This window comes from Pan troglodytes, chromosome 1, assembly GCF_028858775.2.
Source record: "Pan troglodytes isolate AG18354 chromosome 1, NHGRI_mPanTro3-v2.0_pri, whole genome shotgun sequence".
NCBI classification, from domain to species: domain Eukaryota; kingdom Metazoa; phylum Chordata; class Mammalia; order Primates; family Hominidae; genus Pan; species Pan troglodytes.
The window spans coordinates 79,260,768-79,273,334 of record NC_072398.2 but is presented as its reverse complement, the minus strand read 5'-3'; the positions used below and the strand labels follow the sequence as shown (position 1 = coordinate 79,273,334).

Below are 12,567 nucleotides of genomic sequence, written 5' to 3'. Positions count from 1 at the left end.
TGAGTATTTTCACACATGGTAAGAGTTAATCCAGAAAAGATTGCCTTTAGTTTCAAATACTAGTATTTTTTAAGTACTATCTTTGCTTATTAAATGCAGTGTTGCTGAGGCATTTAAAATTTTAAAACGACAGGAAAAATAAAAATCTAGTAACCTATAAAGATTGCTGGGTGCGTAATGTGAAAAAATAACTTTTTGTTGATGTATATTATAAATTAGCTTGATTATACTGGCCACTTGTATCAAAACTATTTATTAAAGTACATTTCTGCTTCCATTTGGTAACTTTGGGTTACCAACATTTCACCCTAAAAGGAAGTTTATGGCTGCGTGCGGTGGCTCACGCCTGTAATCCTAGCACTTTGGGAGGCCGAGGCTGGCAGATCATGAGGTCAAGAGATCGAGACCATCCTGGCCAACATGGTGAAAACTGAGTCTCTAATTAAAATACAAAAATTAGCTGGGTGTGGTGGTATGTGCCTGTAGTCCCAGCTTCTCGGGAGGTTGAGGCAGGAGAATCGCTCAAACCTGGGAGTTGGAGGTTGCAGTGAGCCGAGATTGCACCACTGCACTCCAGCCTGGTGACAGAGCGAGATGCCATCTCAAAAAAAAAAAAAGTTTATTTAGAAAAATAAAGCAAATGTTTCTGTGTACAAGGAAAATTATTTTTAATATATACTTGTGTTAATTAAATAGCTGAAAAGATGGCTTTGGCTCTTAGAAATATTATTCTACATGGACTTTATGAAGAGTTAAAAGTAACTTTTATAACCTCTAGTTAAGTGGGCTCTTGGTGGTGCTTTAGACTGGTGTTTAAACTCAAGTCCTTTCCTGTTTCTGTCCTTTAGAACACAGTACTGTCTGCTTTGCTTGCAATATGTAATTCTGCTGGTGAAGCTTTGGATACAGGAAAACAAACTGCAATTATGGAAGTTGTGAGTCAGCTTTGGGCTTTTTTAAACATTAAACAGGTAAGGAAAGCAACTGATCCTTTCCTTATCAAAAAATAGAAAATATCAAAAAAAGAGGATTGTACTGAAATTTTCCAGTGTAGAGTAGAATGTATCTAATTCTTTTGGGTGCTTGGTAGACCTTTATAAGAACTTAAAGTACCTGTACTCTCTCACGCAGCTTTTTCAGAGTGTGATAGCATTATATTAGTAAAATTAGAATACATAATGTGATGGCAGTCCCCCTACTTACTTTCCTAACTGGTTATACCCTTTCTGCCCCACCCCCTCCCCCGCCCCCATCTCTTCCCCTACTGTTTCTGTTCTGTCTTGGGTTAATGTATCCTATTTCTATAATTCTAGGACCTTTAATAAATCTTTTGGGCAATGGAGAGTGAGCTGACTTAAAGGTGGAAAGGGCTAGTGAATGGATGTGGCTAATTTGTATTTCTCTTTCCCAGCAAAGCCAAAAAGCCAAGTGATGATCTAAAACTAATGATACGCATCCCACACATGGTTGTACACGTGTTTCTTAGTTTAAAAATATAGCCTGTTTGTTTTCTTTGACTAAGTAGAAATCAACATTGGCCTCTGGCAGCTAGTGGAAGCTAAAGGCAACAGCCATACTTTTGGGAAATGATAGAAATGATTTTACAGATAATGTTTTATTATTGTTTTTTATGGTCAGATTGCCCTACTGCAGTGTTTTGGCTTCAACAAATACTTTCCCTGATGTTCACAAATCATTCAGTATTCATTCAGGATATCTGTGCTGGAGATATAGCTTACAATATTATAATGTAAACCAAAATTATGAAGAAGGGAAATGAAATTTTAAGATTACTAAGGAACATACAAGCTTTTCAGTGACAGACAAGTAATTAGATCCCTTTTAGACTTAAATTTGCATTTCAGTCACAGCTCTGCTTTTTATCCTAGCCATGTGATCTTGAAGAAATTGTTTAACCTCTTTGACCCTGTTTTCTTATCAGTAAAGTGAAGGTAATAATATCTACCTCATAGAGCTGCTTTGTAAGGCATAAATGAGGTAATAAATATAAAATACTTAACATATTACCTGATATATAATAAATGCTCAATAAAAGCTTGCTATTATTATTCTTATGTGATTGAAAATTTTTCTTCAAAATTACTTTGTGTTTCTTAGGTAGCAGATCAACCTTATGTTCAACAGACATTCAGCCTTTTACTTCCACTGTTGGGATTTTTCATTCAAACTCTAGATCCTAAACTGATACTTCAGGTAAGAATGACCAGATTGATACTTTGTTTGCTAAGGAGGTTGCTAAAACTGCTATCATGTAAAATAACTTTCTAGAAATAGTTCTTTTAAACCTCCTCTTGTTGTGTCATATATTGACTTGTCTTCATCAATGATATCTCATTTCTCTTTCTTCCTTACAGTATTGTTAATATATGGCGCTGTTAATTCAGCCTTTATCTGTTCTTCTCTGTCACCCTATACTGAGCAGTCAATACTTTTTGTTCTACCCACTGCAAACCCCTGAGGTTAGGAGTCATAGTTCATGTGTTGAACCCTGCATTCATAGCAGTTTCAAAGGCATTTCAGCAGCTGTGGGAATGTGGAATCTAACCGGTGTGGATTAAAAGATAGCACCCATTGTTTCTTTGAAAAAATAAAATTATTTTGAAAGAAGAGCACTGCTGAATTTCCTCTTTGGCCTCCAGCTTACATGGCTAGGACAGGCAGAGCCTGCGTCACTGTCTCGGGAACCCTTGTGGTGCCTCAGCTGTGCCTTTCTTTTGGAAGTTCTAAGATGACAGAGAAAGTGGAAAAGCCCTTCAGCTAAACTGAAGTGATTTAGAGGCTTTGGAATGAGTCCATACTAGACAGAATTGATGCCCCAAATTAAGAGTTAGCTTAAGCTCAGGGTCAGGTAAGAAAGATAAACAATAACTGTTAAGAGGAGAAACTACCCTTCTTATTTATGAAGATGATCGAAGAGATGATTCCTGTCACAGTATGTGGTGGAACAGAAAGGAATGAAACTAGTAACAGCTTTGCTTTTAGTAGCTGTTTTTAATGGTGTATGTATATGAAGAAGTTAGCAATAACAAGTATGTCCTATACCATATGTATAACATGGATTTTACCAAGTTATAAAGAGTCAGAATACAGTAATTAACTCATTGAATGCAACAATTTGATTCTGATTCTGAAAGCTCTAATATTCTTTTAGAAAAAATACAATAATTTTGATATAATGTGCCTACCTTTAAAAAACCCAAATAAAGTTCTAAAATTTCTAAATAAGTAGATTGTTCAAAAGGTATTGCTTCCTTTATAAAAGATTTCACCTCAAGATTCTTTTAAATTGGGGGTTTGCAGATTATGGCCTCCTGTCTAAATTTTGCCCTCCTGTTTTCAGCCCAAGAGCTAGGCATGAATTTTAAAGGTTTGCAAAATAAAAAATAATATGTAACAGAGAACATGTTGCCTACAAAGCCTAAAATACTTACTATTTGGCCTGTTAGAGAAAAAGCTTACCAGTCCTTGCTAAATAATGAACTTCTCTCAATAGAATTTTAAATACAGGCATACCACAGAGAGATTACAGGTTGTGTTCCAGACCACCACAATAAAGTGAGTGAGTCACATAAATTTTTTGGCTTCCCAGTGCATACAGAAGTTATGTTTACACTATACTGTAGGTTGTGTATAATAGCATTATGTGTAAAAAATGTACATAATTAAAAAACACTTTATTGCTAAAAACACTAATGATCATATAAGCCTTCAGCAAAACATAATCTTTTTGGTAGTGGAGGGTCTTGCTTCAGTGTGGATGGCTGCTAACCCATCAGGATGGTGGTTGCTGAAGGTTAGGGTGGCTGTGGCAATTTCTTAAAATACGACATGAAGTCTGCCATATCAATTGACTCTTCCCTTCATGAAAGATTTCTCTGTAGCATGTGATGCTGTTTGATGGTATTTTACCCACAGTAAAACTTCTTTCAAAATTAGTCAATCTTCTCAAATCCTGCTAGTGCTTTAATAACTCAGTTTATGTAATACTCTAAATTCTTTGTTTTCATTTCAACAATGTTCACACCATCTTCTATACCAGGAGTAGTTATGTGTCAAGAAACCACTTTCTTTGCTCATTCATGAGAAGCAACTCCTCTTCCATTCAAGTTTGATCATGAGATTGCAGCAATTCAGTCATATCTTCAGGATCTACTTCTAGTTTGCTAGCTATTTCTATCACATCTGCAGTTACTTCCTTCACTGTAGGCTTGAACCCCCCAAAGTCATCCATGAGGGATGGAATCAACTTCTAATTCCTGTTAATGTTGATATTTTGACCTCCTCCAAATGAATCATGAATGTTCTTCATGGCATCTGAAATGATGACTCCTTCCCAGAAGGTTAATTTACTTTGTCCAGGCTCATCAGAGGAATCACTATCCATGGCAGCTATAGCCTTATAAAACGTATTTCTTAAACAATAAGACTTGAAAGTCACAATTATTCCTTGATTCATGGGCTGCAGAATGATTGTTGTATTAACAAACATGAAAACAATATTCATGTCCTTATACGTCTCCTTCAGAGTGCCTGGTTGAGCAGGCGCATTGTCAATGAGCAGTATATTTTGAAAGAAATCTTTTTTTCTGAGCAGTAGGCCTCTCAATAGTGGGCCAAAAAATATTCAGTAAACAGTGATATAAACATGCTATCATCCTGGCTTTGTTGTTCCATTGATAGAGTACATGCAGAGTAGATTTAGCAGAATTCTTAAGGGCCTTAGGATTTTTTTAATAATAAGTGAACATTGGCTTCAACTTCAGCAGCTGCATTAGCCCCCAAGAAGAGAGTCTGTCCTTTGAGCTTTGAAGCCAGGCATTGACTTCACCTCTCTAGCTATGAAAATCCTAGGTAGCATCTTCTTCCAATAGAATGGTGTTTCCTCTACATTAAAAATATATTGTTTAATGCAACCACTTCCATCAGTGATCCTAGCCAGATCTTCTGGATAATTGACTGCAGCTTCTTCATCAGCACTTGTTGCTTCACCTTGTGCTTTTGTGTTACGGAGATTGCTTCTTAAACTTCACGGGTCAACCTCATTAGCATCAAACATTTCTTCTGCAGCTTTTCCAGCTCTCAGCTTTCACAGAATTGGAGAGAGGGCCTGGCTTTGGATTTGGCTTTGGCTTAAAGGAATATTGTGGCTGGTTTGATCTATCCAGACCACTAAAACTTTCCACATCAACAATAAGACTTTCCGTGTTCATTGGAATAGCATTTTTCATTTCCTTCAAGAACTTTTCCTTTGCATTCACGACTTGGCTAACTTGCAAAAGAGGCCTAGCTTTTCACCTCTCTTGACTTTTGACAGCACCAGGCTGAATTATCTTTAGCTTTTGATTTAAAGTGAGAGATGAGATTATACTTTTCACTCGAACACTTAAGAGGCCATTTTAGGGTTAATTTTAATATTGTGTCTCAGGGAATAGGGAAGCCCAAGGAGAGGGGGAGAGACTGGTGACCTACCTGTTGGTAGAACAGTCACAACACACAATTTATTATATTTGCCATCTTATAGGGGCACAGTTTGTGGTGCTCCAAAACAATTACAATAGTAACATCAAAGATCACAAATCACCATAATAAAATCCTAATGAACAAGTTGAAATATTGCAGGAATTACCAATCTGTGACAGCCATGAAGTGAGCACATGCTGTTGCAGAAATGGTACAGGTAGACTTGTTCAGTACAGAGTTGCCACACACCTTATATTTCTAAAAAAAAAAAAAGAAAATGCAGTATCTTCAAATTGCAATAAATCAAAGCACAATAAAATACTGTTTGTACAAAATATGTTTTAAAGGTTTGGTATATAAAGTTTTTCAGGAACATGTATACTTTTATTTTTTACGTGGTTGGAGGCAGGAGGGTGTGGTAAGAATAATGCTTTAACTGTTAACTTGTTCATAGGATTGTCTTATTTAAATTCTCCAGTGAAGTTCAGGGGCTGTGGTGTGTTTGTTTTTTTTCTGGGTTTGGTTTTGTTTCCCCTCCCCACATTTCCATCCAAATCTTAGGCAGTTATTGTGTCTGTACAAAATACTGGTATTATTTATAACTGTTCTTTGGTCTTCACCTCTGTAGGCAGTAACTTTGCAGACCTCACTACTTAAATTAGAGCTTCCTGACTATGTTCGTTTGGCAATGTTGGATTTTGTATCTTCTTTAGGAAAACTTTTTATACCTGAAGCTATCCAGGTAATATTGCTTAACTCTGTTCTTGTATTATTAAAACAAAATCTCTATAAGAGTTAGTGATTAAGGGATTTTTAGGCTTTTTCTGAAATTTTGCAATTACTGACAAAGTTGGAAAAAAAAAAACTATGTTCCAGACAGATTATAAAATCTATTTATAACTTATAATACAACTCATTTTAAGTTCTTTTCTTTTAGAAAAATATATGTTGATACACAAATAATTTATTAGTTGGCTGTAGTCTACCATATTAGATTCTTATTCCAGTTGGGTTCTAATACATAGTTCCTGTGTATTTGTCTTATAGGGAACAGCATGTGATTAGGAAATTTGGTAATTTATTAAAGTTATACTCTTCGTTTTTTATCCATGAAAGAGAACCTGTTTTTAAAGACGATATTTTTGAAAGTGTTGCAAAATATGTATAGCTGACAAATAGATTATTTATAAAATTATACTGCACTGGCCTGGCAATACACATCTACTCAATTTTAAAACCTCAGTAAATGTATATTACCAGGCCAGTACATAATTTAAAGAACTTACAGCAAAGAGATCTTCATAAATTGAGAATTACGCCTTCCTTATTACTATAGTCAAAATTTAGTAATTCTAGTAATTGACACTTCAATCTCCAAGGGAGAGACTATAAAGAGTTCACTAATGAGAACTTTCTTACATAATTAAACACATGATAGACAGTATCTCAGAACATGTGGATTAAACTCTTTGAAACCAAAAATTTAATTTCTAAGGGGCTCTTTTATTTGTTCATAAGTTAACAGTATCCCATCTGTCTCCATCATGTTAAGGTTTTATTTCATGAGATAAGCATAGAATGTTGACAGCTTCTTTTCAGCTCTCTTGACAAAAATATCCAAAGACACTTGGCATCTGAGCTGTCTTCTTTTTACCATGAAATAAATCTATTCCAAAATGCTGCTTCATTTGTGAACCACTACGGACTATGCACAGGCCTAGAAATTATGAAACAAACGTTTTATAAGCAGAAATCGCAGTGCCTTCCGTATTCCCAGGAGTGAGGTCAAGACCTGAAGAAATTTTTGAGATTCATCAGAACATAGGAGGCATTTAAAGCTATGAAATGAGATTGACTGATTTATCCATTCGGGAAAGATTAAGTTTTTGCTGTACCCAGTGCTGTTTTAATCACTGGCAATGCAGTAATGAACCAAACTAATAAATCCCCACTGTTAGCCTGTTTAGAGGCAATAAACAATAACAACATGGTGATATGTGCAGTATATTAAATGGTGGTGAGTGCTATGGAGAAAAATAAAGCAGGGAAGGAAGATAGGGAATATGAATGTGGGGGTCCAATTTGAAATGGGATATATAGTTAGTGAAGTCCTCAGCAAGGTGACATGCAAGTAAAAACCTGAAATGCAAAGCATTGGAGATAGGAGCATGCCTCATATTCAGGGAAGCAAGTATAGCTAACACAAAGGTAGCAGGACTTTGCAGGCCATTTGAGGACTTTGGCTTTCACTAACGAGGGAAATAGGGAGCTACTGGAAGGATTTGAGTAAAAGAGTGACATTACCTAATATGTTTTAGTGTGTGTCCCCTGGGACAGGATTATGGAAACTTGACAACACTGGGCTTACTGAATGTATGGCTATTTTATGATTATCTATTATGGTTTCTTTTCTTTATTATAATAAGGCTTGGTTCTTTTAGGACAGAATTCTGCCCAACCTGTCCTGTATGTTTGCCTTACTGCTAGCTGACAGGAGTTGGCTGCTAGAACAACATACCTTGGAGGCGTTTACTCAGTTTGCTGAGGTAATTATAAAACTGATTTATCACAATGACTTTCAAACCATTTTAATATTTCAAATATTCCAGAACAATCCCAAAACATTTATTGAACTGCTTCTGTATTGCAATCGGAAAATTGTCTGAAGGGTACATTACTCGTTATCTCTTTTACAGCTTCTCAAAATGAGGCTTAGATAAATGAAGTGAATTTCCTAAGGTCCTCTGAATAAACAAGGACCACAACAGGCATACACAGCAGGCCTACTGATACAGACAGACACAGACACAGTCTTCCAGCAGATAGTATTTTTGGGTCAAATGATAATACATTTCATTTTGTGCTATCAGTCATAAGGGTTAGGCTGATGAACCTAAACCTGTAAGATGGGTTGCTCCTTTACTCTTACTGCATTTGCTGTATAGTCATGCCTATGATCATAAGGGAGTCCAGAAGCATTAGTATGACCCAGCAGAAGTAATTAAAGCTTACAACACTTGTACAGAAGTTAATTTTGTATTATCCTTAGGGACCCTGAAGGAATCATGAGTTTATCACCTTTGAGGATCCTCTGGGACTCTTATTTAAAATGAATTTTTGGTTAAGGTAGCTCATAAAACTCATCTATTTGTCTTTGCAAGTTGTTGAAATGTTAAAATTGGTCTTGTTCATCAATTTTTTAATAGGGAACAAATCATGAAGAGATAGTTCCACAGTGTCTCAGTTCTGAAGAAACTAAGAACAAAGTTGTATCCTTTCTGGAGAAGGTACTTTCTTTACGTGGCTCATGTTTTCTTTGTCCTATTTTTTTTTTTTCCGAAATTATGTAACTGTAACCAACCTGAGTATCTTCGTAGCTTAAACTTTTCACAGTGCTGATCACAGTGCTGACGACTTTTACTAAGCAATTGAGGCCACAGAATTAAAACACTTGGGGCCAGGCGCGGCGGCTCATGCCTGTAATCCCAGCACTTTGGGAGGCCAAGGTGGGTGGATCACGAGGTCAGGAGTTCAAGACCAGCCTGGCCAACATGGTGAAACCCTGTTTCTACTAAAAATACAAAAATTAGCCGGGCATGGTGGTACGCGCCTGCAGTCCCAGCTACTCAGGAGGCTGAGGCAGGAGAATTGCTTGAACTGGGGAGGTAGAGATTGCAGTAAGCCAAGATCGTGCCACTGCACTCCAGCCTGAGCGACAGAGTGAGACTGTCTCAAAAAAGGACACTTGTAGTTCCTCTGCCTGTAGTTTGGGGTGTAACAGCACTGATTATCCAGGCAGTGAGATGACTAATGAGGATCCCTAAGCTATTAATAATCATAATTAAATACACTTGATCACATAATTAGGTAGGCGTGAGAGGATGTTTACTACCATATTTTGGGTATAATTTAGGCATGGCTTTTTTTTTTTTTTTTTGGCAGCCTCCCAAGCCAGGGTAAGCTCAGGGTCCTTTTTTTTTTTTTTTTTTTGGCATGGCTTTTTTATTCTCTTTGCAGCCAAGACCTGTTTTTACAATTAAAACCAAAATTTTGAATCACAAGGTTCCTATGTCTATGCATACTTTGGAACTTAGTGTGAGGAAATAATAGTTAATTGAAATACTAGTGGAACTGTTAAACCACAAATTTAGACTACCAGGAGAAACTGAATTATTTTATATATTATATGTAATGATGCACGTTATATATTTTACATATATTACATATTTTTTTTTTAGGTGGAATGGGCCCACTTGACTCACTGAACTTTATTTTTTAGACAGAGTCTTGCTCTGTCGCCCAGATTGGAGTGTGGTGGTGTGATCATAGCTCGCTGTAACCTCAAACTCCTGGGCTCAAGCATTCCTCCCACCAAAGTCCTGGGATTACAGGCATGAGCCACCACACTTGGCCTACTTATATCTAAGCTGGATTTTAAGTACATGTGTATACACTGCTGTTGCCAGTTTCTTAGCTTATACAGTAAAGGTTAGCAGACTATCATTTTTTCCTGCAAAGACAACTCTATAACTAACTTTTTTGTAAGGAAGAACACAGTAGAGTGATTTAATCCAGATTATACTAAGAGTATTTATAGATCAGTCCATGTGACTTCCAGAATTTGCCTAGTATGGTTGAACACTCAGCACTTGAACAAATTACGTGGCCATTTCATATCTAGTAGAGTGCTAACATGTTGCTATTTGCTTGGTTTTTCATGGTCCCTGGCAGACTGGGTTTGTAGATGAAACTGAAGCTGCCAAAGTGGAACGTGTGAAACAGGAAAAAGGTATTTTCTGGGAACCCTTTGCTAATGTGACTGTAGAAGAAGCAAAGAGATCATCTTTACAGGTATGGGCTGATTTCAATAGGGGCCAAACTTTAACAAGGCAAATTCTGCCCTTTTTACTTACTGACGAAACAAACCAGTGTGCTTTCCAGCCTTATGCTGAATTTCAAATCAAATAGATCTAGACATGTAAAATTCTGTTTTATGGTAGTTGCTTTTAAAATTAAGAAGTGGGACTACACCATATCAAATATATTCTTTCAGTATGTTTGAATTATTGGTAGTAACCTTTAAGGGAAGTTACATATTGTACCAGTGATGCTATAAATGCAGTCTTTACTGAACCACAGAAGAAAATGAAAGAAACTTACTCCTAAATGTTTAGTTTGATTCCTTGCCTTATTAATCAAATGAGTCTCCTAATAATTTTTGGCAGTAACTAAAGAGCACATCTACTTATTAAAAGGCAGAATTTGACACCAATAAGGATATTCAAAATATTGTTTTGAGCACTATTAGTATAGTAATTAGTATAGTATAGTAGTAATTCATGAAGAACAACATTCTGATAAGTTTTAGTCAAACTCTCATAAAAAGAAAATACATTTATGAACTTGTTTATAAGACATGTAAGCTTGGACTATGCAGCACTTCTCATTGGGAGCCCTTTGGGACAGGATACTTGTTGTATACCACATACAAACTAAGACACTGGTAGTAGCACTCTGAATTGCTATGATAAACCAAAATGCTTTTACATATTTTTCTAGATGACTGTGTAGGGGTTTGGGGGTGCATCCTCCTACCCTTGTGATCCAATGACTAGAATAAAATTTGCATGTAAGCTTTACTCCAGTCCAAAAGGAAGGTTCTTTATATTTAGAATGGATATTATGATATTACTTATGTTTGTTTTTTTTCCAGCCTTATGCAAAAAGAGCTCGTCAGGAGTTCCCCTGGGAAGAAGAGTACAGGTCAGCGCTGCATACAATAGCAGGGGCTTTGGAAGCAACTGAGTCACTACTCCAAAAGGGTCCTGCTCCAGCCTGGCTTTTAATGGAAATGGAGGCGCTCCAAGAAAGGATGGATAAGCTAAAACGTTATATACATACTCTAGGGTGAAACTTATCACTAGGCAGAACTGGGTTTGATGCTTTGTCAACTGAAAATACTTATGTCTGTACATTTTCTAACAGATATAAAACAAATTTTGTAAAGTTGAATCTAGTGAAAATAATCTTTATTTGACATTTAGAGAACAGGATTGTGGGGAATATTCTTATTAAGAACTTTGGTACAATGTACTACATGTGGAACAGTCAGGAACTGCCCAGGTCCACAAAGAACCATTTATTCAGATAGATAGTCTAACTAACTGTAAACAAATAAATAAGCTGCCTAAGGAAACCTCAGCAATTTAAAATCATTTATATAATTTATAGCTAAAATTTTTTAAAGTTGTATTTCATAATAGAGCTTACTCTTATGTTAAAGAATGGCACAAAATTAAGCTAACCAGCTTGAATTACATTTTCTTTACTTCCAGAATTGTCCTGGAAAAAGCAGTAAATTCGACCTCTCCTCAGCTACTTGCTCTTCATAGAAACTGGCCTCAGTCAAATGCACAAAGGCTCTTCCTCCTGGAAACCAGTACTGTGAGCCTCACCACCCAGGGCTTTTAGCCAGCACTCAGTCAGTCTCCTACTTCAGTTGGCACAGACTGGATAATGAGCTCCTGGGATGGGAAAAGCAGGCCACTTTGGGGTTTTCTTGTCCCAAAGCCTGCTTTTGAGGTATTGATTTTTTTTTAAAAAAAGGGAATCCTTTTTCCTAAAGTTTAACTCACATCTATTGTCACCAGTTATTATCTTCCCAGTTCAGCTCCCCTTCTTCTTCCCAGCCTTCAGCCTCTCCCTGCAACAAAATAAAGCACACCAAGAACCCACTGAAACAAATCATATGCAAAAATCATACGCAAATTTGAAAAAGCAGGAATTTAAAATTTATCTTTTAATGCCAGAAACACTACCTCGTACTAAGTAAAATAACTTAGAGCTCTAACAGAAAGTTGAAAAGTAGGATTACAAAACCATGGCACTGGAAAATAGCTTTTCAAAAACCATAAAATCCAGTAAAAATCAGTGTGGATGACACCAAATCCTTATTTTAATCCCTTTTTTTTCTTTTTCAAATAAAAAGGTTACAAGAGCTCATTAAACAAACTAAGCATTGCTACATTTTTCTGGGGGAAGGAAAGATACCAATGACAGAAACTGATTTTGTTAATTTTGTGCTTG

The 12,567-nt window shown here is 36.4% G+C and overlaps 2 protein-coding genes across 38 annotated transcripts in view; one reads left to right on the top strand and one right to left on the bottom strand.

The window, feature by feature from the left end:
• Window positions 1–11,493, top strand: part of FIRRM (FIGNL1 interacting regulator of recombination and mitosis) — a 57,551-nt gene extending 46,058 nt beyond the window's left edge. For 10 of the 14 annotated variants that reach the window (XR_010151838.1, XR_010151839.1, XR_010151837.1 and 7 more), the window contains 7 exons: window positions 849–971; window positions 2,119–2,214; window positions 6,110–6,223; window positions 7,923–8,027; window positions 8,688–8,768; window positions 10,213–10,332; window positions 11,195–11,493. Coding sequence is in view for 8 of the 14 variants with exons in the window: in XM_063795463.1 (XP_063651533.1) it covers window positions 849–971; window positions 2,119–2,214; window positions 6,110–6,223; window positions 7,923–8,027; window positions 8,688–8,768; window positions 10,213–10,332; window positions 11,195–11,392 (837 nt within the window). In the remaining 6 variants the exon portion in view is untranslated. Of the gene's footprint in view, window positions 1–848; window positions 972–2,118; window positions 2,215–6,109; window positions 6,224–7,922; window positions 8,028–8,687; window positions 8,769–10,212; window positions 10,333–11,194 lie in introns of those variants that run through there. The other 4 variants (XR_010151836.1, XM_063795464.1, XR_010151841.1 and 1 more) reach the window with 4 other exon arrangements.
• Window positions 1–12,567, bottom strand: part of SCYL3 (SCY1 like pseudokinase 3) — an 80,274-nt gene that overhangs the window by 24,557 nt on the left and 43,150 nt on the right. For 15 of the 24 annotated variants that reach the window (XM_009437955.5, XM_063795518.1, XM_063795474.1 and 12 more), the window contains one exon: window positions 11,494–12,184. In XM_009437955.5, the coding sequence (XP_009436230.1) occupies window positions 12,125–12,184 (60 nt within the window). In that variant the 3' untranslated portion in view covers window positions 11,494–12,124. Of the gene's footprint in view, window positions 1–5,491; window positions 5,740–11,493; window positions 12,185–12,567 lie in introns of those variants that run through there. The other 9 variants (XM_063795481.1, XM_063795516.1, XM_063795484.1 and 6 more) reach the window with 2 other exon arrangements.